This window comes from Sander vitreus, chromosome 24 (assembly GCF_031162955.1).
Source record: "Sander vitreus isolate 19-12246 chromosome 24, sanVit1, whole genome shotgun sequence".
NCBI lineage: Eukaryota > Metazoa > Chordata > Actinopteri > Perciformes > Percidae > Sander > Sander vitreus.
The window spans coordinates 11,264,489-11,291,420 of NC_135878.1; the positions used below are offsets into that span (position 1 = coordinate 11,264,489).

The following is a 26,932-nucleotide window of genomic DNA, read 5'->3' on the forward strand; positions in this document are numbered from 1 at the left end:
AATAATTTGGCTCACGAAGAACGTGGTAAAAACCTGGTTGGTTTAACTGAAGGAGTGAACGCCCATAGTTATCTGAGAGACAGAGAGAGTGAATGAATGAATGAGAAGAATAGAAGTATTCCTGAACTTTCGCTAAGCTTCATTAGCTGTGTTCCATGATTTATTTTTAGTTAACCTCCTCTGTCAGAGTATAAACTGCTCCACAAAAGAGTATTGGCTTTTAGACGGTTATGAGACAGAAGTTAATGGTGTAAAAATAATTTTTGAATAAACTGTGGTCCGGGCGGGGTCTTTCTGTGTGGAGTTTGCATGTTCTCCCCATGTTTGCTTGGGTTTCCTCTGGGTTCTCCGGTTTTCTCCCACCATAGTCTGGATCAACGACAGTTCACTTCCAGGATAATCGCCAGCACCGCCGGATGTTTCGGCAATGTGTGTTGCCGTTATCTAACTCCGTTCTCTTCGGGAAACAACAACAAACTTCAATCTAGCAAGCTACATGGTGAAAATGGCAAGTTTTGAAGAAAATTTGGATCTTAGCTCCACCTAGACGATTGTGATTGGTTTAGAGAAATGCAAAAAACCCAGAGCATTTTATGTCTTCTATCCTGGAATGTATGTGTGGAGGAGAAAGACCTTAATCCACAGCGCTGTTGAGATTGGTCTGGCAATGCGAGACTACTCCCACCATAAAGGCATGCTAGGAATCCTGCCATTGCCCATGACGTAGGTACTGGCATTACAACTGGAGATGGTCCCTGGACTATGGTTGCCCACTGCTCCTAATTGGCTCCATAGGTTAAATGCAGAGGATACTTCCTTGTATGTGTAAAATGTACTTGCCAATGAAAAAGGATATATTGTGAACTTATTGTCACGTTAGCAACCAAGCTAACAAGCTTGCTAACTGACAGTTATACCCCTTTCACACCAATGGCTCAATCAGGGTTAAACCCAGGTTGACTGTGTGTTTGAATGGGTTAATCCTCCTCGATCTACCCAGGTCGCCAAGTGGGTTGGATCAGGGTAGGACAAGGATGGATTTAAATGCGAATTGCGCACGACCTTGGTCATTACCAGCCGGGCGGGATGAATGATGTGATTGGTTTAAAATGATAGTGGGGCTTTGAAAAAACAACAGCATACGTTTTGTTGATATTTTTTAGTCTTTTAGTCGATGTTTCCTTCTGCTTTCTTTGTGTTCAAATTTTAAACTTCGGTGGATTTATGAACTGCTCCTCAGATCTCGGCATGGTAAATTGAGACAGCTAGCTAGACTATCTGTCCAATCTGAGTTTTCTCTCGCACGACTAAAACTTTTGAATGTACATGTTCCACTAAAACAATTTCCTTCCGAGGCTATTTTGCAGCGGCTACGTGCAGACGATTACGGCGCCCATGACGATTGTGATTGGTTTAAAGAAATGCCAATAAACAAATCTGTGACCGATGGAGTTGCATCTAGGCGGCAGGGATTTCAATTTTTAACTGAAATTGTCTGGGTGCACGTGGTTCATTGTGAGCAGGATGTATGCCCAGGAATTTTGGCATCCCTTTTAATGGCAGGGTATAGAAATGTGTGTGTGTGTGTGTGTGTGTGTGTGTGTGTACATTAAGAAAAATTTAGTTGGTTCACAGTATTCTGTTGTGCTTAAAAGGTTGAAGCTGATTGGTTGGCTTGGGGACAATTTTGACACATTCGTCCTCAACAATCCTGTTCTCAGGTTACCGTGGATACAGGAAAAGGCAACTCAGGCAGAAATGGATTGGGTGAGGTGGATTTAAAGGTAATTTCATTATTTGGTTTTATGTCACATCAAAGCCCCCCCCCCACCCAAAAAAGGACTGATCATCACTGTCATGTCTTTATCTCCATCTGTTGTTCATCTCATGCCATGAATCACACACACACACGTACACTCCCCTGACAATGTCTCATCAGTGGCCTTCTTTATTTGGGTTGTGAATAAAAGGCTCGATGGTTAGTCAGCCAATCTGTCAACTCAGACTGGGTAATAACCCATCTCAGTCCCTCAGCCTCAAGTCTTCTATCAAAGAAAGTTGAGACGCCTTTAAGCTTCCACTGATTCACTTTTGTACTTCCTGGAACAGAAATATGTCACTAATCAGTGTTTACCAAAGCTCTGCATGCTGGCCAGAGCTACATGTGTTGCCTGGGAACATTGGATCATTGAACATTGTGTCAGGAAGCATTAGTGATTATAGACATACATTGGCTCCTCCAAGGATGGTCAGGATGCTTCTAGCTGTAAGTGTTAGTACTGGACTGAAAGCCCGCCTGCATCAGCTGTCTTTTTATGTGAATTATACAACAGATAACAAAGGCTTAATGGAAGCAGAAGATTTAAAAAAAAATGTGCATTGTTTATGCAGAAATCGTGTGATAAATGGTGATAGAGATATATTTGCCTAATAAATAATCAACATAGGTTTGGTTCAGAAGTCATTTGGGCCATTCTGGCCTATGACATCCTCTAACGTTGTGTGAGTATTTGTATTTTCATTTAAGTATTAAATGCAGAGTTGGTAAATAATACCAATATAAAAAAAATATTTATATATTGTTTGAAATGGTCATTGGTACAGCCCAACAGAAATAAATAAATCATGGGCTCTAAAAAAGGAGCCAAAAAGATCAGTCAGCTGTAGCTGCTGTAATCCTGTACAGACGCCCGCTGCCGTAGTCATGTCTGTAGTAAGTAAAATTGCGCAAGTCTGTGTGTGGGTTGCAGCCCCAAAGGGCAGGGGGAGGGGTTAGAGAGTCCCCCGAGCAGATGCTACTTTCAAATCTTGCTAGCTTTAATATATATATATAATTTATATCGGAGCCGATCTAGCTACTATCCACTGCTGCACTCACTGGAAATATCTCTCAGTAATCACAGTTACTTCGAGGTCACAGCACATTATTTTGACCCACGGTGGGAACTTTGGTCGCATGTTTTGACTATTATGAAGAATAGACATTTCACCAACGTGTGTGCCAAGCACTTTCTGCAAGTAGCCAGACAGTGGGACATTGAACATTAAGTCAGCACACTGACCACTGATGCATGCAACATGATTGTGAGGTACTGAGGAAGGCCAGAGAGATATCTGTGGATGCCTCACACCCACTAAACTCTGAGTTTGAGTTGCTTCGTCCTTCGTTCCCCATGCCGTAGAGGCACTGAATGCAAAATGTCCACCAAGGTGGACAATAAAGTCTTATCTATCTATCTATCTGTCTATGATTGCAGTCCAGGCAACTCCTGTTCGAGCATATGCCTTGTGTCGCACATACAGTAGCCTCCCCCGAGACATCCCTGACTTTATTGGTTTTTTTAGTAGAAGGGGATGTATTTGTGAACAGAATTACATTGTTACATTTAGCTGACCAATGTACTCGTGCAATGTGTCTGTTGCTGTAAAGCATGAGATCCATTGTTTAGTGTTGAGCTGCTTTAAAAATGTGTATGTTAGTTAACCTTTACAATTGTAAAGTGGGACACTACATTTTGTTAGTATTACCAAGTCACAAGTGCAAGTGCAAGTTACATTCAGGTAAATATAGGGTGACCAGACGTCCCCGGTTTCGGTGACCTGTCCCCGGCCGGTTTTCACTGTGACTGATAGACCTGAAATTGGAATAAAAGAAAGAAAACATTGACCAAATGCGCACCCTAAACATACATGTGCCCATATTTTACGATGCTAAAATTACTGTTTATTTACATGAAGTCTGGTGGGTTTAGCGAACGCAATTTCGCTAACTTTTTATGTTTAAAACATACATTTCTTTAACAGAAAAGTCGACCTCCTTAGAAATCCTTTCCATAATGTTGTTGGACACTTAAAATATTAATTTGAGCCTGTCTGTTGCAAAACGAGCACTTTTATGAACGTAAATACAAGCTGGACAATTGTCCTATTAATTTACATTGTAGCTTGTTTCGCCGTTTCCGACTGCAGCGATCTCGTTTAATACTGGACCAATGTCAAAGGAAAATATTTCCTCAATAGTTTTAATTGTATCCGATACTCAATGAGCTGTTGCAGAAACAAGCCCAGCGTGAAGCAATAAAGCAAAAGCTGTCAGATAAATGTAGTGCAGTAAACATTACACCATTTCCCTCCGAGGTGTAGTGGAGTATGAAGTAGCAGTAGGGGCGATTCTAGGATCAGACCTTTAGGGGGGCTCAGCCCCTAATGAGAATGTGACACGGATATAGTGCATGTAAAAGTGTTAATCTGAGCCATGAAATTACCAACTTCTTCACAACCGCACTCCTGCTCTCCCTCTGACAGAGGCCTGAGTCTAGTACAACCACCTCAACCAGAATCTAAGCTTTCCAATGATATTAGCGCCAGTATTAATGTGACAAATGGTTTGCGAGAAAATTAACATTGAACTTACATGAAATGTTATCATATTTGCATTCTGCATAAATCTCTGCACACCCATTATTCTCTGTGAAATATCTCACAAACTCTTCACTCAGCACATGCAACAAGTGGTTCACGGGTAATCCGGTTTTGAAATTGCAACAAAATTTCTACATACATACACAAATTATAATGTATTCTCATGTAAACTATTTATGTCAGCACAGACATTTTTGTAAATTGCTTAGCCAGTGTATCCCACCATAATGGTTATTATATTGCCAGATTCCAGACAATCACACATACTTATATATATCCCACTTACAAATATGAATATATATTTCTACTGGTATGCTTCCTAGTGATATTAATGCAAAAATATGAAGAAGAAACTATTCTACCTGTGTGTGCATGGTTAAAATTCTGAAGTGCAAAATAGTTCAGGCTACAGCACAAGTATTTCCATCCATAGATAAGAATAATCAAGTCTAACTTCTGAATTTCTTTTCAAAGTGCACCAGATTGATGCATTTAAACGTTAAAATAGACAACATTTTCTTACAGGGGAGCATGCCCATGGATCCCCCTAGGGGGCCCTGGGGCAGTGTCCCTGTTTTAAGTTTACAAAGATAAAAACATTACCTGTTTGGGAGTATTTACGCTTCTGAGCTGAAAATGTCCCCGGATTTTGTCTCAGAAATCTGGTCACCTTAGGTAAATATGCCCATCTGTTGTTGCTTGATGGGCTTGAATTTGTCACATTATGCTTTCAGCATATTTTTGAGCATACAGTACTTTTTAGGCGTACTTTTTTTAATTGTGATTACATATTTTAATTTATTGACAGCCCTAATATACAGTACATATGCATGAAAAAGCATGAATTCACTTATGTAGTACTTCATGAACTATCGGTAATGTACAAGGATTAATAGTATCTTATGCATGACTTAATGCAGGAACAATATGTTGATTAATGCATCAATTAAGGTATTTCAGTCATCATGATTTCTGATTTATTAATGATGTTCATGTCTTCTTCATAGGTAAATCTCTAATTGAAGTGCCAGGCTAAATAAACTGAATTGTAGTGTTGTAATCATGATTAACTAAACACTAATTCCTCATAACTTCATCATGTTTGTGGCCCTTCAAATAAAGTGCTGACCTGGTCCATCTTTAAAATGTATTAATAAGATATGATTTATCAATGTTAAAGACCAGGTCAGCACTTTATTTGAAGGGCCACAAACTGGTCAGTTTTTTGTAGAAGACCTGAACATAATTAATAAATCAGAAATCATGATGATTCAAATACCTTAAGTGATGCATTAATTAATGTATTGTTCTTGCATTAAGTCATGCATGACATACAATTAATCCTTGTACATTACTGATAGTTCACGATGTACTAATTCATGCTTTTTCATGCATGAAGTCATGGATGAATTCATGATAATTCATGTACCATTATTATAAAGTGTTACCATATACCACACCATATATACACATATATATTAGGGCTGTAGGTGTGTATGTATATTTATATTTCTCACTATGCATATACATTTACTACATTCCTGTTTACATTCAGTTTTATTAATTTGCAATTACTGTCTACCACAAATTTATATTACTTTAATAATTTTTTATTTTATTGATATATTTCATCCTTATATTTTAACTTGCATTATTTTATGTCTTAGATTCTCATTTTGTTTTTGTTTTTTATTTGTGTGATTTTCTTTTTTTTTTGTTGGAGTGAGCCTGAGATCCCAGATTGCCAACGACTGCTTCTCTGTAATTGTTGTGGATATGATAATGAAGAACTTGAAACTTAAATCATTATTTCACACCAACATGAATGATATGTGCCCATCATTCTTGTGGATATAATTTCTTGCATTTGTTAGGAGACCAATTAATTTACCACAGCTGATGGAAATAGACCCCAATATATACAATGGAATGGACTGCATTTATTAGCACTTTTATCCAGAGCAGTTTCCATTTGTGCAACCCTTAAACCAGTGGTTCCCAACCTTTTTTCCTTGGCGCCCCCCCTACTTATGTCTAAGAAAAGCTGAGCCCCCCCTCCGAAACCGAAGTTGAGGTAACTCTCGAGATAGAGCCTTACTTTCTTTTTTGATACAGAGGAGTTATCAGCACTTTTACGTTTCTCCGCCATGTTTCATTCATAAAATAGTGATGCCGTGGCGGCAGGAAAAATGAGGATGATAGCAGCTAGCAGCTGACCTGATGACAGCAAGGGCCACAGGTTAAGAGGTCCTGGAGGTTTGGCCTACTAAGTAGCCTGCCTACAATTTTAAGCGAGAACAAAAATATATAGTTTTTATACAGACTTTTGTATACATTATATATTCTAGTGTATTATCATAATTTGTTTAACGTGCAAATATTATTATTTTTTACCTCAACCTCAAACCAGATAAAGACTTGCGCACCCCCTCTGATCTTTGCTGCCCCCCTGAGGGGTCCCCGGACCCCAGGTTGGGAACCACTGCCTTAAACCCCAAACTTGTATGAATTACCTTTTGTTGTTTTTAGATATCTGTTTAACATATTTTGTTCTTGTGTGAGTAGTGTGTTTGTCGCCCAGACTTAATCATCTTTACCGTAGGCATTTATTTTTATTATGTATTATTATTATGTATTCAGTATGCCTGATACTGCAACTTTGGGCATGTAAATCTTGTAATATATCCTACATTCCTTGATGCATCACCACAGGATGTAATATTTCATAAATAGATGTGCAAATATGACTTTCCCAGTATTCTGATACTACAAAAAACTATCTTGTTTTCTACTTGACCTCTTGTTTGTTTTAGGTTAAAGATAGGATTTTAATGCCGGCCTCTGGGAGCCAGGAGACAAGTGTGTGCACCCCCCTTGGCTTAGCCCCACCTCGCTGTGTGTACCTACAGAGCCGCGCTAATTGGCACAATTATCTCAACCCCATCTAGATAGACAGCTCATTCAGAGCTGAAGGAGATGCACAGGAGCCTGTATCCTCTCTAATTCCTTCACTACAAATTTAATTATCTCTTCCATGCTTGTCTTTGTCCCCCCTTGCCTTCCTCTTCCTCCATCTGCCCATTCTTGTACGTCTGCTTACTGCTCTTTACTTAAGTATATAATGGTTTCATTTAAATTGATTTGTCCTCTCCGTCAGATCTCCATCAATGAACATCTAAAGCAGCTGACGGATGCTCACAGGGACTTTGGCCTTCTGCATGGTGAGTAAAGTACACTCACACACAAATGTGCACACACACCTACCTGCATACATCAGACTGTTGACAGTTAACAAAATACTCAGGTTGTGTGTGTGTAAGAACGAGATAAGACAAAATGTGTTAGACAAAATTAGTCACCCACCTCCTGGCAGCATCACTCAGTGGCACTCAATAAGTGACGTGTTAGCAATAGATGTGATACAGTGACACATCGCTTGACTGTCAATAGGTTACTGAATAGCTGAATAAGTGAAGAGGGAAAGAGAACATGAATCCTATAAGATTCCTTCTCATCTGCTGCTACTTGAGTCTATGATGGTGTATTGATCTGTTTATGCAGCTTGTTTATTTTAGTTTGAGTTAGTTTTTAATATGACCCAGTGCTTAACCCAATATAACCGATGCTCTCATCTGTATCACAGTCACATGTGGGTTTAAGTCCCTTATTGATTGTTGCATTAAATGAAAGAGTTTGGGTTGTGTTTTTTTCACCAACTTTTCCAAAATCAAAACTAAATTAAAGCTGCAAGCAGCGTTGGATGGGCCCTAGCTCCTCTGCGTTGCTTTGGGGTTACTGGCGGACGCTACTCCTTGCGACCGTGCATTTGCGTGGCACTCAGACACTGCAAATCGTCACTAATGAAAAGGGAACTCCCTGCTGAGTTCAATGATACATTAATACAATTCATTGGCTGTGAAAGGGGGCGTAGCTAAAGCATAGGGGGCGGGCCAAACCATGACCAATGAAAATGGGAACTCTCTGTTGAGTTCAATGATACTTTACACAATAGTGTACAAGAAACAGGTCATTAGTTATTAAAGGGGTGTGGTTTAAGCATATGGGGTGGGGCAAATCATCACCAATGAAAAGGGAACTCTATGCTGAGTTCAATGATACCTCACACAAGACTCTACCTTAAACGGGTCACCAGTTATGAAAGGGGGCGTGGCTTGAACATAGGGGGCGGGCCAAATCATGACCAATGACAAACAAACTCTCTGCTGAGTTCAATGATACCTCACACAAGACTCTACATGAAATGGGTCATTAGTTATAAAAGGGGCGTGGTTTAAGCATATGGGGCGGGGCATATGGTTAGTCTACGTTAAACGCACTGCAGGGGCTAAATTTTTTTAACTTTGTAGGGGGCGCTAGCTCGCCATTTTTGTGCGCCTATTCACGAAACCCTTAAAATACGTAAATGTTCACCAGGTTTGATGCGACCGCCAATGTTGGTGAGTTTTTGAGTATGTTAAGCCCCTCAAAAAGGTGATTAATTTGCCGTAATAATAATAATTCCTTCAGTTTCAATGGGGCGCTGTCGGCGCTCGGGCCCTAATAAAAACAATTAATTAAACAGTGTATTTGTTTTTTCTAACATAAGCCACAAGCATTAGCGGGCCCAACTAACTAGCATGTTACTTACACTGGTAAACTGGTATTACTTTTAGGCTAATGCGCATATCATTAGCAAACAACATTACATGTCATCCAACAAACATGGCAAGAAATGAGAAGTCTGTTGTTGTCTAGCTCTGTGTAAAACCGAGGACATATTGTTTTAGTTTTTTTTTTTAATTACTACGAATTTTGAGTGATATGTGTCATCGGTATTATTGTAAACTATGTGCTGTGTTCGAATGAAAAGCTTGAAGGTGTAGCAACAGTAGTTCATTTTGACCATTTGCTAAGCAGGGCATGGTGAAGACTATTGGTGGTCACAGTTAGGATGTTATTTGCTGTTTTTCAGCCAACTGTCAAGTTAATTAACAGATTTTTGAGTCACTTCTTAACGGTCCTTTACTTAACATCTATTTTCAAAGGAGCAGAGATATCATTTCTCCAACAACAGCATCTTTAATAGACAAGAATGCCACACAACAAAAGAACGTAAAGCAGCCACAAGCAACAGCTATCACTGTTTCTCTTACTTAGTGTTGTTATCACTATTACTCTCTCTAGCCAAATATGCTGCATGTACAAATATAGGACAGGGGTAATGTAGAAATGCAGAGCTAGACTTAGCATTCAAGAGGCAAGTGACACAAATATAACACTATAAAGCATGTTTTTTTTTTTTTCATTTATGGATGTCCCACCTGGAGCCACTCATCAAACTGCTAGCTGCTTTTTCTCATCAATTCTCTTTAGTTTAATTACACCTCATCTGCAGAGTAATTAAAAGACCACAGATAACAAAAGATCACAACATCACGCATACGCTCATGGCGGTGATTAAAAGGTATGAACCACAGACAGGCTTGTAAGAAAAAGAAAAGCAAGAAACTAAAAGTGAAATTAACACTTCAGATACAAATAATAGGGTTAAATAGTAATTATATATTCAGTAAGATGGTGAAAAAGATGGCAACAAATGTAATGATACCAAGGGAAAAAACATAGATTGAATTATTAATCCCCAAAGTTTTTGGGGATGAGACACTATTCACAGTGTCACATTTGTTCATATATACATTTTCCATCTAGCTTGATAATGGAGAGAAAGAGATAGTGATGAGTTTATAATAAAAACAGCAGTGATGATGATGTGAGAACAGTTGTCCCACAACATTGTTTTTAACTGCAGCAAACTTTACCCTTGGGGCACAATAGTGCGTATACGGGTAGTTTAAGCCAAGCGATCCAATTGGTCAGAGATGCATTCTGTGTTGACAATTCCCAGAAAGCACAGTCTGCTTTAATAGTTGGTGTGCCAACACTTGTGGGCATAATAAGTAAGATAATTAGCAATATTTCTTGTTTTCATGCTGTTTTTCATTATTGTGCATATTTGTTTTAAGAAAACTTTTCATTACACGTGATGTTTTGGTAACTGCTGCATACATATTTCCTGGATGAAAATGCTTTTGTTAGACCTAAAGGATGTTGATCCTGCAGTAAAATGTGTGTGTGAAATGTTTAATAGCCTGCAGGCTGTTTGAATAATTGTTGTGACCCTTGTTTCTCTGTCTCAGCAGGATCTGTAGAGAGCCCCTTCGAGCAGGGCATCTCCCCAAACAACGTGCCCTACTACATAAAGTAAGTACTGACCTCTGAGCAGTGGCCAGCATATCTCTTCACGCTATTATTGTAACAGTTCTGACCTAATCAGTTAGTACTAGTTCTAATGATGTTGACAGATGCTTGACACTTGGCTAATGGTCTGGTTAAATGTTGTGGAAGGAGCACAAATTTCTAACTTGTTTTCTTTACTTGAGTGTACTAACCTTTTAGTGTGTTAACCTTTTAACAAACTAAATTGACAAGAGAAATATAAATGCAATATTACAACCATCTTTTCAAAATATTCTTTAGCAAAAACAATTTAATAAATCACACATAAACCTATTCGTCACAAATAGGTTCCAGCTTGGACCCAAATGCAGAAAGACAAGGAGGGAGCAGCAGTTTGTATGAATGTTTTAATGAAACTTAAAGTAAACTTACAATCCACATAAATTGAGGAAAAATCCAAACACAGTAAAAGCCCGGAAGAGATATCCAGGAACACAGAAATACAGCTAGCACAGGCAGAGATCTCTCAACAAAGGACTGGCAACGAATGACTATGAATTCAACAGACACAGAAAGCAAACAGACTAAATACACAATGGTAATGAGGGTAGTAACGAGGGACAGGGGACAAGAGGGCTGAGGAACAGGTGAAACACATTAGAGCAGGGCTAGTCTCGGTTTGCCAGACCATCCACACGCTGTGGAGCGGAGGAGGGTCTGGCTAGTCCACATAGCATTCCGGGATGGGAGAAAAACATGCTCTGGTTTATTGGCATTTCTTTAAACCAATCACAATTGTCATGGGCGGCGCTAAGCTCCGCATGGAGCCGCTGCGAAAATACGTGCATCCGTTGGAATTTCCTGCGGCACTAGAGCAATCCCGGAAGTGGAACTTTGAGGATATAGACTAGAGCAGGGCAGACAATCACATAGGTGGGGTAACACAAGGCAGGAAGTACAAGTACAACAAGACATTACACAGGAGAAACAGAGAGACTACAAAATAAAACAAGAAACTGAAGCATGAAACATACACAAGGAAGAAACTAGGAAAACCACACAGAGAACACAGAAAAATATTGGTAAATCATAACCAGGAGCAAAGAAGGGAAACATTAACACAGGGAATGAATGACAACATAAAACAGGAAACTAAATGACATGACAGTGGGAACAATACAACAGGGACTGATAACGCAAAGACAGGCTGACAAGGGTGAGCCAAGCAGGTAAGGACTACAGAGACACATGAGGTAAACACAAGAACTCAAAAACTGTCACATGGTCAAATGAAAATAAACTTAAAGTCCAAAGACCAACTGGCCTAGAGAAAGACCGTAACATTATCTTAACCTATCAGTGGGTAAAAAGGTGGAATATTTTTATTTTTTATACAAAGCAGCAAATCCTGTACTGTTTAAACCTCTTTTCTCAAACTCACTAAGACTATTCCTTCTCCTAATGTTTATGGATAAACCAAACTCATTTCAATGTCAATCTGTGGTTGTCCTTAATACATCCATCGCTGAACTAAATTTAGTATAATTCTTAACAAATATAATCCAGCAGACTCTACAAAAATGGCTTCCAGTGTAGTTCTTCATTTAACCTTCTGTGACTTAAAGTGCCCAATGTTAAAATCCAGAGTACCTCACTCTTAGGGATCAACTTCTCAATTCCTATATATTTCAGGAAAGATGGATGGATGATTAATTTCCATGAAATGTTAAGAAACTGGATACCATTCATTTATACACCATGTAGTACGGTCTTTGAGTTCTTAAATAAGTAATGTCATTCATTTGTTAACATATCCATGTGGAAAAAACTAAGTAAAGTTAATATGTATGTAGGTAAACAACTCCCAACAAAGACGAAGAACATTAAAGTACTACATGTGGTAGAGATTCAAGAGATTCAACCTTTGCACCCACTGATCGGTTAAGATTAAAGACTATTATGCTACAACAAATGTTGAAAAGTTGTCTGTAATGTTTTATGTTTTGTAGATCTGGTCATTCATATTTCTGCATCCACTAGATATAAATATTGTAATTGGGTTTTTAATCATTATTTATAGTGATCTATAAGCCACATGACACCACCCTGATGAAGGCAAGCTGAAAACCTTGAAAAAAAAGAGAGGTTTACTAGAGAAGAGTTGGGTGACGTTTTCATTTTACACTGGTCTACACCTCACTATGTGAGTTAACAGATTGCCAAAGTAGCATTTGTAACCCTCTCACCATAGGCTCGTAATATGAAAAACACTGTATGCAGTAATCACAGTGTTACACCCTTAAACTCCATACTTGGTAAAATGTGAAAGAGACATCTGATTGTATAATAAACCCTGTCTAGGGTAAGCTATGACTCTCGTTATGACTTTAATAATGAGTAAGAGTCTAAGAGAACAATCCTGGTTTAATCACCAAATATAATATTAACATAATGCTCAAAATACATTAATTTAGTTTTACAGTATAATGAGAAACAACACAAATTCAGTATCTCAGTTTCAACTTTGTATTAACTGAATGCAGGTTGTAATTCACATCAATACAGAGAAATCCCAGTTTAGTTTTTAGTCTGTGTTAACCTGAGTTAGGGTGACCAGATTTCCCGCAACTAAAACCGGGACACTTTGCACGTGACCTTAGTGCTTGTGCACGCACACGTTTTTTAACGTGAACATGTGCCAGCCCAGGTCAGACATAGACACAAACAGATTAGACACAATTTTGCCAACAGCACACATAGGCCTACTGCTCACAACATAATGGGGTAGCTCAGTTAATATTCATGAATTTTCTTGGTATGTAGCCTACATATCTCAGAAATAATATTAAAAGACATTGAGTGAGTTTCGTGTGGGACCAACTTTATTTTTCAGAATTAAAGCATTCTTTTGGAAAATGCACCGACTGAACTTGTGAAAAACTTTGTGAAAAGGTATTTTTCATTGCATGGCACTAAACGGATTATTTGGAACTGCTGCCCCAGGCTTGAACTAAAGTTATGGTAACACTTTACGGTAAGGGTACATGAATTATGAATTCATGCATGAATTAATTCATGATTTGTGCATTACTTCATTCCTTTATATCTTATGAATCATCTGGAATTGACATGAGTTCATAGCCTCTCAGTCATGACCTCATGCGTGAACAACACATCAACTAAAGCGTTAGGTAAGGTGGGTACATCATTATGCACAAGTTGTGTTCAAATCAGAATTTGTGCAGTGATGACCACATTTTTTTGCAGAAAAATGATCTTGATCATGCTTAATAATTCATAATGATTTTCCCACGTACCTAATGCTTTAGTTGTGTTGTTCATCTATGAGGTCACGAATGACAGACTATGAACATGTCAATTCCTGATGATTCATGGGATATTAAGGAATGCAGTAACACATAAATCATTAATTACATAATGCATAATAATACGTAGGCCTACATCAATTCATGCATGAATTCATGATAATTCATGTACCCTTACCGTAACGTGTTTCCAGTGTTTTTCTAACCAACAACACACACACACAAATGTAATCTCATTTGATAGAGCAGATAGCTTCCCTATTGGAAACATTCATTCCGTATATTTGTTAGAGGAGTGAATTTGCTCAAGAATCAATTTGTTGGCTGAAAGCCTACTGTGAAATTGCGCAGAGGTGTCAGCAAAATTGGCCCGTGTGACGAGTAGTGTCTTTAAGGTGGAAATGGTCATTCGGTTCATGAGCGAAAAGATCCGCTCAACGGGAGCATTTGTGCCAAGTAGACACATGGCGAACTGACAAAGGAGACATATATTTTTGAACGGAATCTCCCTGCTTTTGAAATGCGCGAACATTTCCACCCAGCGCTCGTCTGCTGACTTTCCAGCGGACCTGGAGGGACTGGTTAAAATGAGACAGATAAGAAGAGACATTGCGACAATGTTTACAAATATACATTGTAACGCTGGCTGCACAGATTATGACGCAGACCGCTACGATTGACTGACACACACACACATTGTTAAAATCATACGCTGGACGCTTTATTAGTCTTTCTACATGGGTTTAGTTAATGATCGGGCTATAATAAGACCACGACGGCTATGTAATCGCTGACTGGTTGGTGTAAACCGGGACATTTTAGCGTTCTGACACGCTTTTGTCGGGACTCGGGACACGCAACTCAGACTTGGGACTGTCCCGGTCAAACCGGGAGGTCTGGTCACCCTAACCTGAGTGCACTTTTTGTTTTAGTTTGCTTTTTAAGCAAGCTTGCATTAAGTTTTGTTGGGGCGCTGAAAGTTGGAGCTCATGAAAAAAAAAAATTAAAAAGGCCAGCAGTACCTCCTGTGTGTTTCAGACCTGTCTTAGTCTGCAGCAGCATAGCAGACAGCAGAACCTCCTTAGCAACACATCCGCGTCGACCTCCAAAACCTCTCCCGAGTACAGTCTCCGCTCTGGTCCGTCCGTGCAGGCGAAGAATGCGACCATTGTCTCTCCAGCCATGGCAGCGTTTTAGCTAAGCTGCTTCACAGTCCAACAAAACCACACTTGGCCAGCAGTAACAGTCCCAAACTTACACTCGCCGCATGTTAAGGAAAACAGTTTACAGTCCTATGCATATAAAAATACACATTAAACGCCAGGCTATATGGTTTGTCTCTCACTGTCTGCTGGACTTTGCTCTACTCCACTGTTCTTTTTCCCTCTTTTTTCTCTTCTTCTTCTTCTTCTTCCTCTTATTTGCGTGATTACACAGAGGTCAACAGGAAATCAAACTCTCAAAGGTCATCTCTAAAGTAGTCTATATCCACGACGTTCCACTTCCGGGATGGCTCCATTGCCGTATGAAATTCTGCCAGATTTCACTCTTTTTAGCCAAATGTCTGTTACCTTCCGGGTTTTTTTGTGTTCGAATTTTAAATTCTGGTCAATTTCTGAGGACTATGGTTAACTGCTCCTCAGATCTCTGCAGGGTAAATCGAGACAGCTAGCTAGACTATCTGTCCAATCTGAGTTTTCTGTTGCACGACTAAAACATGTTCCACCAAAACAAGTTCTTTCCCTAGGCTATTTTGTGGCTTTTCCCGGTGCTTAGCACCGCCCATGACGATTGTGATTGGTTAAAAGAAGTGCCAATAAACCACAGCACTTTTTTCTCCCATCCCGGAATGCTGTGTGGACTAGCCAGCGCCTCTTTCGCAGCGCTGTGGAGGAAGGTCTGACCAAGCAAGACTATCTCTAAAGTAAATAATAATTATTCCGCTTTTTTTTGTACTAAACAAGCCTTGAAACGTCATAAAATAATATTAAGTGTAATTAACTGTGTGAACAGAGTAGTTCAATAATAATTATTATTATTGATTTCAATAAATGTAATACACATTGGCATAAACAAAATAAAAGTTGCATCTTATGCATCTTATCAATAACCCACATATTTAAGATGAGAGAAAAATAAGTTTTTCTTTAAAACCTATATGGGTTTAAAGCTTGAGTTCTTTCCCTCAAATTTCCCTCAGAGAAATAAAACAATCTTTTCACTTTTAGGTATATTTTGCATGCTGTAATACACACAAACAGAAATACCAAAACTTGTCTGGTATATTTCTCTCAAAATCCCAGTGTAATGTCCTGTCCCATCATTCTGTTTCAGCAGGTCACATTCAATCTCAAAGATCTCTGTTTCGTTCTATTTGGCATGGTGATAAGCAGTACTTGCAGGTGTGTTTTTGGATCTCACTTCCCAGAGATCCAAACAGTGTAACCTATGTGACTTCAGTCAGTTGGCAGTTGAAGAGCAAGTCTGTTGCGAACCAACCACTGTGGGTGATGGAAACCTGTGTGTACTGCTGCTTGTGATTTTTTCCTGGAAATGTAGTCACACATACCCAGCTCATAATACTGCAAAAGCAAGGGCTTTTATCATTCGGCCATAGGCTCAATCACCATTGTGTTACCTCATTTGGCAATAATTAGTGACTTAACAGACATGTATTTAAATGTAAAATCTTTAGGGTTATTATTTAAAAGGAAGCAGACAAAATGTTTCATCCTGACTTTTAATACTTTGAGGTGGATTAATGCAGTGTTGCATAAGTCTGCTAAATGTTATTTAGCCCTAAACTATTGGCTTATAATGTATTTAATAGTGTCTTATATTTATTAGAGCTGTCAATCTTCATCTATAATACCATTTGAATTTAATTTGTTATTTTTTTTAATATTCAAATATTTAATGCTCAAATGCAGCCTGTTATTAATATGTACTATACTACTCAATAGTCAATGCCACTATAAGCTTCTGGTTGTTGTTGTTACACATTCTGTCCACTAGAGGGACTTCCAACATTAGCCTGGCCTTGAAGGGGACCTACGTCACGGCGCATCGCATTTCGGACATGCCACTCTCTGTTTACTATCATTTTCCACCATGAGCACACAGCGACAAACACAAATCAACAGAGAACTCTGTAATGTAACATTATCTAACAAGTGTATTGAAGCGGCTCTGTTATAAAGGCTAACGGTGCTCGGTTAACACAATGACATCATGTTAGAAAGCACAGTTGAAACGATTTGTCATAAACTAAGTAACAAAAGTGTTAGCCACGATGCTAACGGCATTGATAACTAAGCCAAACGGTACTGTCACTGCTATTTGTGATTTAAAAGCAACCTGTTTCTTGCAGATCGTCATGTTATTGAGAATACAGCTATTATAAGGTAATATATGAAGTCAAAGCTACTCAGCTTCAGATGTAGGGCAGCTAACATTATCTTTAGCTGTCTCCATGAAGCTCCTAAGCTCCTATAACTCGCGACACAGTTAGGAAACAAGAACGAGCTAACTAATGATAACATAAACATTTTGTCTTGGTGGATGTCGATTTTAAAGTCATGTTAAAAATATTTCCCATCCTTCTTCTGATTTCCAGCCACAGCCTGTCACTCCCCCTGTACTAACGTTACGTGCTTTATGATGAAGACCTCACAATGCCTTGTGTTTCTCACTCCAGCTAACGTATTGTTCAACAGACGTAACATGACAAAAGCATTTCGTTTTCACATGCGGGTAGGCCAATGTGAGAAGAGGGAGATTAGTTAACGCTAGCAAACATATTTATTAAAAAAAACACATTTAAATAGTAATTTCAGCATTCGAATAGTATTGATTTTTGTACTGTTTGAATTATATTTGACTTTCGGAATTCATTCCAACAGCCATAATATTTATTAGGGCCCGAGCGCCGACAGTGGTGAAGGCCCTATTGGAACTGAAGGAATTATTATTATTATTATTATTATTATTATTATTATTATTATTATTATTATTATTAGGGGTCCAAGCCCGAGTCTGGAAGAACCCGGCGCTAGTAAAGCTACGCCATTCGCACAGCAGGGCTGTGGAACCCTATTGTTTTTCTAAGGATTATTTTCCATATTACCATATTACATATTATGACCCACTTCCACCACTAGGTGGCGCTATAGCAGAAAAAAAGACTTGACTTTTATGTGTGTAAAATCGCGATTTAACAAAAAGCTACTTTTTTTTTTCGATCTCCTCCTAGACCGTGCGACCGATTGGCACGAAACTTGGCAGGTAGCATCTCCAGATTGACCTGACAAAAGTTATTAAAAGATTTTTTATAGGATAAAAATTGCGCATATTACACACGAACAAATTTGTGTAGCTAACTATGAAAACACCAACTTTGCCATATCTCGGCCAAAATAAATGCTATCAACGCCAAATTGAGACACCATGACGCTCTGGAGGTCCCCCAAAAATTGGTCACTAGGGGGCACTACAAGTACAAAAAGTTTATATCTCATGAACGGCTCATCCGATTTTTACAAAATGTGATGGGTACCATCTAGGACCACTCCTGAGGCCAACCCTAGAGTGGGGTACTGATTCGTCAAAGTGGGCATGGCCTATGGGACCCAGGTTTGGATTCACCACTTACACTAATGTGAGCAACTTCGTATTTACAGCGTAGATGTACAATGGTTCATGGACCTCACATACCAAAAATTACACACGTGGACCACTAGGTGACGCTATAATGATGTAAAACTTTTTTTACACGTCACTATAACTCCCACATTCCACAGCGCACATTAGAAATCCTTACATCCATGTGTTCCTTGAATTGAGCTGAATCTGATGATTTAGGCCCATTTACACTAAGAGGTTTTTTCGCAATATCACGCAATGTACGAAACCAACTTTTTCTATCTCCTCCTAGGTCGTGCAACCTATTGGCACGCAACTTGGTACGTAGCATCTCCAGATGCACCTGACCAAAAGTTATCAAAAGAATTTTGCTATGTTAAACTATTCGCAATTTACAAGCAAACTAATTTCCGTAGCTAGCCACAAAACACTGGTAAACTTGGTACTGTTGTTCGACATCGCACTCCGAGCCTCTGTACCAAATTGCATTTAAATGGGAAGTTTGCAATGGCAATATCTCTGCCGCAATAAATGGTATAATCACAAAACTTCAACGTCCCACTATGATGATATGTACCAAATTTGGCCAAAATCGGCCATTAGATGGCACTATAATCAACGTTTATGCATTTTGGCAGATAACTCAATGCATGCAAATGGGACACTTTCGATTGCAATTTCTCTGCCGTAGTAATTGCTATAAACACGAAACTTGTGATGCTCGTTCGGCATGCTGCTCTGATGCTCTGTACCAAATCTGGCAAAGATCGGCCATTAGGGGGCACTATAGTCAACGTAGACCAGTTTCGGCCCTTTTACTCAATCAATGTTAATGGGATATTTGTAACAGCAATGTACCGCAGACCTTGCAGCTCACGCCCTCGATATTTCCCGATGTTTGCCTCCCCACCGTCACGCTTTGGGTCCTGCTTTGGGTCCTGCTTTGGGTCCCGTTTTGGGTCCCGCTTTGGGTCCCGCTTTGGGTCCCGCTTTCCTGCGCTCCCTGGGTCGACGGGGGTAACTTGCGTAGGGGGCGACTGGCGCCGGGAGGCTTGGACCCTGTCATAACTGCTTGCAGTTCCAGTTTTCCATTATTTTTCTTCTCTGCCCAAAACTCCGACTACAGCCTAAACCGTACATGGTGGGGGGTTGCCATTTTCAGGACTGGTCCAAAACTCTGCAAGGACTTCAGGCACAACAATTGACCCACTTCCACTACTAGGTGGCGCTATAGCAGAAAAAACCGCGTTTGGCCCTTTAACTCCCACACTGTACACCGGACATTCACAAACCATATATCCACGTGTTCCCTGGATCCAGCTGAATCTCCTGATATAGGCCACGCCCATTTCCACCTAGAAATTTATCAAAAAGAAGACCCTATTGAAACTGAAGGAATTATTAGGGCCCGAGCGCCGACAGCGGTGAAGGCCCTATTGAAACTGAAGGAATTATTCTTTCTTTCTTTCTTTTTCCCAGAAAATGAATTTTTGAGGGGCTTAACATATTCAAAAACTCACCAAATTTGGCAGTCGCATCAAGTCTGGTGAAGATTTACGTATTTTAAGGGTTTCGGGAATAGGCGCGCAAAAAACTTGAAACTTGGTACACATATGTATCATGTCAAGACGCACAGAAAACATCATTGGAGCCATACCCTAAACCCAACAGGAAGTCTGCCATTTTGAATTGAAAGTTCGAAATTATTTCCACGTCGTACTTTAACGAACTCCTCCTAGAGATTTTATCCGATCAACTTCAAATTTGGTCTGTGCCATCTTAAGACGTTAAAGATGAAAAGTTGTTAAAAGAAAAAAATGTCGTCATAGGGTTAGGGTTAGGGTTAGGGTTGACCGTGGCAGCCATTTTGTGTGTTTCGCCATCAAAACAGGAAGTTGGTGTAACTTGAGTGTACATTGTCCAATTGGCTCGAAACTTTTCAGGATTCATAAGACTCTAACTCTGAGGACATTTACCCGACAAAATTTAGTCATAGCGCCCCCTAGTGGCAACAGGAAGTAGGCCTAAAGGTCAAGGTGCTATACTTTAACGAACTTCTCCTAGAGATTTCATCCGATGGACTTCAAATTTGGTCTGTACCATCTCAACACCTTAAAGATGAAAAGTTATTAAAAGAAAAACTTTTCGTCAAACGGTGTGGGCTTGGCGTAGCGGCCATTTTGAGTGTTTAGCGATGAACGAGAAAGTGGCTGTAACTACAGTGTACATTGTCATATCTGCTTGAAATTTCCCACAATCAACAAGAGTCCAGGCCTGAGGACATCTAGAGGCCAATATTGACTTTTGGTCATAGCATCCCCCGCTGGCAACAGAAAATAAGCCTTATATGACAAACATCATCCGATTTACATGAAACTTATAATGTGTGGTCTACATGTGATACTGAGCTGCCCACGTACGCAGGCCACGCCCCCTTCCATACCATTTGAACCGTTTAAGGTAGAATCTTGTGTGAGGTGTCATTGAACTCAGCAGAGAGTTCCTTCTTTATTGCCTATGGTTTGGCCCGCCCCCTATGCTTAAGCCACGCCCCCTTCCATAACTGGTGAACCATCTACGGTAGTCTTTTGTGAGGTATCATTAAACTCAACAGAGAGTTCCATTTTCATTGGTCATGGTTTGGCCTGCCCCTTATGCTTTAGCCACGCCCTCTTTCATAACATTTTAACCGTTTAAGGTAGACTCTTGTGTGACATATCATTGAATTCAGCAGAGAGTTCCTTCTTTATTGTTGCTGGTTTGACCCACCCCCTATGCTGTAGCCACGCCCATTGTTTAATAACTTATGACTTATGACGTTTGATGTAGACCCTTGTGTGAGGTGTCATTGAACTCAGCAGAGAGTTCCTTCTTCATTGGTGATGGTTTGGCCTGCCCCCAATACTTAAGCTACGCCCCTTTCACAGCTAATGAACTGTATGACGTAGAGTCTTGTGTGAGGTATCACTGAACTCAGCAGGGAGTTCCCTTTTCATTGGTGATGATTTGCGGTGTCTTAGTGCCACGCAAATGCACGGTCGCAAGGAGTGGCGTCCGCCAGTAACCCCGACGCGCACAGAGGCTAAACTTATCCACATTGTAGCAGAACACATATTGAAATATTAATTAAAGTAGCTTTAACGTTTACACAGATAACCAGGCAGTAAAACCCATGACATTTTAGCAAGCTACAGAATAGTTTAAACTTACGTTCTGGGCTACAAACATCACTTCAACAAGTTCGAAAACGGGAAAGGAATGATAAAGAAAAAGTTGTCTAGCAGCTGCGTGCTGTCCCCTTCTCCTGTCTGAGCGCAACTGTGAGCATGTACATGGGGGGCTGTGTCCTAGCCCACACAGCTACATGTTATCAACTAGCAACAGGGAAACACCACAGACATACTATGTATGGTGTTATTCTCACAGCTTCCTTAGTTATACTTTTCATCGTTCTACACCAGAGACACAAGCAATACCGTATTCAGTATTAAAAGGTTTGCATAGTTGTTCTGTCTGAAGCATACATGTAGTTACACATAAAATTTCCAATACAGGAACCACCACCCCGGTTTGCCACTCCTTAGGCACTGTCCCAAACTTCCGCGCAATGTTGAAAAGGCGTGACGTTGTAAAGGACTCGTGAGATATCTGAAACAATCTGGCCTGGTTGCGCAATTATCGAAGACAGTTCTACAGATGGGGGAGACACGATTTTAGCACAGTTTACCTCACACTCAAGTCAGTGCAAGACATATACCCAGAGCTACGGGAGAAGCTGGAGAGGCATAGCTTTCTCCCCACCCAATTTGCTAGTTGCATTATAATAAATAATAAAGTAATGATTAAAAAAACACAAATACTTGATGAAGGGCCCGAGGATAGTGACGGGACATATGGGCCCGACCTGGCCCATGGGTCAAGTTCGGACTCGGGCAGAGAATCTAAACTCTACTTGGGAGAACTTACGGTATTTTGCTGCTGTGATCCTGACTCAGAGATGCATTTTACAAAGTCTACAGACTACCACGTTGTTGTTGGCATTAAGAGTAAAATACTCCCACACTTTAGAAGACCGTGTGCGAGCCTTTTTCTCAACGTGTTGTTGAACTTGCGAGAAATCCATACTTGCGCTGTTGCTGGATTCAGCCGGTTATTTAAAGATTTCTACGCGTGACGCGTTGACGCAAATTATTTGTGTCGACACATTTACCTAATCGATTACGACGACTACGTCGACGAATCGTCCCAGCCCTATAGTTAACCAACTAGCCCTGTGAGTAGTCCCTACGTCATCAAGTTTCTAGCACCATGTACTGTATTTTGCAAAAACACAAGGATGATCTTAAATGTTACACTTTTTGATGTGACCAGGGCTTTATCCTGTAATTGTTATATTGTTACTGTACCCACAGTGGCCTACATATGACATAGGCTTAACTCTCCACCTCACATTCTGACTCATTGGTCAGAATAATCCCACAATGTGATTGACATCAAGAAAGCTCATACAGTACATTCATGGCTATATTATAAGACCTGGATGCAATGTTAATGGCAGAGCCTCATTCATTCCTATGAGAGTTGCTCACTGGCGCATCCGGCAAAAAAGTTTCTAAGCTTCCGGGTTTACTTCTGTGACATGCATCCACTGAATATGCGCAGTAGTGTTTGTCACGCTGGCCTTATCTGCGAGTTCCTGTTGGGTTACATTGTGGTGACTTCACAGGATTTTAAATTGCTTTTCTCAGTCAAGGGAAGTTTTAACATTAAAAGTCCATGGATTAAAAATTCAGAATAGAAAGAGTCAAAATCGACCTTGTTTACAGTTGAAGGTGTCCTGGCAGCAGTTTTACAGATGTCTCTTTTACAATGGTGGCCTATGGGGAAAATCCTTTTTGGGTCGCAGACTGATTTTTCTTTGCAGTACCACCAGTGACCACTGGACTAGCCTATATCCTTACTTCCGGGATTGCTCCGGTGCCGCAGGAAATTCCGCCGGATGCATGTCTTTCCACCGATGTCCGTTTCCTTCCGCTTTCTTTCTGTTGGAATTTTAAACTCCGGTGGATTTATGAGGACTATGGTTAACTGCTCCTCAGATCTCGGCATGGTAAATTGAGACAACTAGCTAGAGTATCTGTCAAATCTGAGTTTTCTCTCGCACCACTAAAACGACTTTTGAACGTACACCAAATCAAGTTCCTTCCCGAGGCTATTTTGCAGCGGCTCCGTGTGGAGCTTAGTGCCACCCATGGCGCTTGACGCGCATGTTTTTCTCCCATCCTGGAATGCTATGTGGACTAGCCAGACCCTTCTCCGCAGCGTGTGGAGGATGGTCTGGCAAAGTGAGACTACCACTGGACAAAATTAGCTGTTTGTGTGGGCCTGAGTAGATTGCATGGGCTTGGTAATCAGCAACTAGCAGTTTGGTGTGTTTGAGTTAACATTTAATGACTGAGTGAGAGAGATTCCATGTTTGACGTGGAATTAACTGCAAGTGAGAAAAATGCACTCAACTGATAAAAAGAGAGAGAAGGAAGGAGGGAGGATAAGAGAAGTGACAGATTCTCCTTTCCACATGCAGTGAGAAAGATGGACCTGACCAGATGACCGACACCCTGTGAGTGCCAGCTGACAACACAAACACACACACACACACACACACACACACACACACATACACACTCATCCTTCACTGTACAAAACATATGGATTTCTATCACACGCATACATATTAACACAAACGTATGTGGACACCCAAACATTGCAATCATGTGTGATTGTTAAACATGTCAATAACAGCCTCCACTGTTCTTCTTCAATTACTCAAGTACTGTATTCAAGTACAATTTTGAGGTACTTCTACTGAACTTGAGTATTTTCATTTTATGCTGTTTCAAACTTTGACTCCACTACATTTTAAAGGGTAACATTGTATTTTTTACTCCACTACATTTAATTATCCAATGACATGCAAACATTAAGTGACAGTGGCCATTCTGCCTCCATAATAAGTATTTTTACTTTAGATATTTTAAAGGTTCTGTACTCGACATCCAGAGCATATAACATATAATATATAATATAGCAGCAAAGAAATATTTGCTATGTAAAGACTTAGTGGTTAATGGCGTCGTGAGCAGAGAATGAAGTAACACTCCAAATATATTGGGGGATTTGTTTTGTGTGTCTGATTATTATGAATTATTTCTAGGCTTGAGTACTTGTGATATCTACAGATAACCCATAATTGAATATATAATACATAGTAGGGAAGGGAAGGACATGTCTCCATTCTCAGCTTAGATGGAGGGCATAGCACTGCAGTGTTTTACCATTATACTTTACACTGCATACATTAGCCTAGCAGCTAGCATAGTTTCCCTCTGCTCATAGGTTAATCCAGACAAAACACGACGGTTGAATTTTAGCCTGCATGCACGGTTTTGTATCCTAACATTGTTAAAACATAGCAGCTTATATTGGTAGAGAAAGCAACAAGTTTGCAGACTGCAAAGTCACCCTCTCTCTCTGCTCAGCTGCTAGCCTGCTGTGCTTCAGAGCCTCTGCTATGCCCTGCCCTCGGCAAACCCATTTTATACAGTCTAAGGGTGAACACAATTTGTTTAATCTTTATTGACAATAGAGCTTTCTGAACTGTCTGTGAAATAGATCAAAGGTGAGAAGATAAAGCAGCGGGAACGTAAATGACGGCAAAACGCAGTATACACTTTTACATTGAGCCGAAATTGAAACACTGCTGCAACATTTGTCGTAAGGTTTAATTAAAGGTTGTTTATTCTGTTACTCTACAGTTTTTAAAGAAAAAGCTTAAAGCAAACTGGCTGGGTAGATGGGGGGTGTTACACCTTTCTTGTTTCAGGCTCCCAGACCGTGGTCGGGAAGCACAAGGGAGACGTTCCCTCCAGGGCCGATGCTCTGTCGGGGGTAACACTCTTCCCTTTACCAGCAGTATTGACAACAGATAAAGCCACCATGTCTTGAGAAGCATGTTGCTTTATTGTTCACTGTTAACTCACTTTACATTGTCTTTGCTATCTCTCGCTTTTCCTCACAGCCACATTCATACGCTACTCTCACTCCATTACTGCTCACTCTCCTTGCTTGACCACACACGCACACACGCAACGTCATTCACTTAACGCACCTGCCAGTTTCGCTCTAACTTACGCTACTCTCATAACAGGGAGTTGCGGTTAACCGCCATAGTGTGACTATACGTTGCTTCTTCACCGCAGTAAAAAAAAAATCCATATCGTCACAGCCATGTGCCACTGCAATAAGTAGAATATGATGACTGGTAAATCTAAACATTTTCTGCCAAAAAAAGGAAATCGAAAATATTTTCCCAATATGTTTGAATATTATATGGCTTGAGAAGTCATCTTTTTAAAGGATACAAAAATAGATAAATATCAGAATTAATTTTATATTTTGCCAACAATTTCTAATTTCTAATAGGGGGGCAACAAATTCTGAAATGATCTTGTGATTGTTTAATCATAGTTCTCCGTAATACTGGGATTGCAGATAATAACTGTATTTAACAATACCTTGTACATACATCTCCATACTTTGACAATAATTAATTATACGTAAAAAAAATCTCCTTTGTAATCCAAGATGTCACTGACAAACTAAATATGATAATCTCAAAATTGAGGCCAGCATACAGGTTTATTATCAATACAAATATTCTCATTTAGCCCTAATAGCTGTTGTCTGGCCTCTGATGAATTTCTTGGTGGAAGTATTTGAAATTGACACCATAAAGATATTGAATTAATAAGAAAGGAGAAATTAGGATAAACACATTCTTTACCCAAGATTGGGATAAGTGCAGAAAAGGATAACATTTTCCCACAGAAGAATCAATGAAAGACATAAATAACTTTGATAAAAACCAGTACGGATTATTGTGTAATCTTTGTATTCATGAAGCTTTCAAACTATGATCAAGTGCTAAGAGATTGGGTCCTGATCACATCATGTGCAAAGAGCAGCAATGAGATGCCTCGATATCCTGTCCATAAATATTACAAACAGGATTGGTGACAAAGCGTAGCCCTGGCGGAGGCCAACCCTCACCTGAAACAAGTCCGACTTACTGCAGAGAACCTGGACACAGCTCTCACTTTGGTCATACAGAGATTGGATGGCCCTGAGAAGGGACCCTCTCACCCCATACTCCCGCAGCACCTCCCACAGTATCTCCCGGGAGACCCGGTCATACGCCTTCTCCAGATCCACAAAACACATGTAGCATGGGCATACTCCCAGGCTCC

At 40.0% G+C, this 26,932-nt stretch overlaps 1 protein-coding gene across 3 annotated transcripts in view; it reads left to right on the plus strand.

Annotated features, from left to right (window-relative positions):
* Positions 1-26,932, plus strand: part of LOC144512721 (dystrophin-like) — a 377,468-nt gene that overhangs the window by 256,174 nt on the left and 94,362 nt on the right. For all 3 annotated transcript variants that reach the window (XM_078243603.1, XM_078243602.1, XM_078243604.1), the window contains 3 exons: positions 7,580-7,643; positions 10,620-10,683; positions 24,211-24,246. In XM_078243603.1, the coding sequence (XP_078099729.1) occupies positions 7,580-7,643; positions 10,620-10,683; positions 24,211-24,246 (164 nt within the window). The remainder of the gene's footprint in view (positions 1-7,579; positions 7,644-10,619; positions 10,684-24,210; positions 24,247-26,932) is intronic.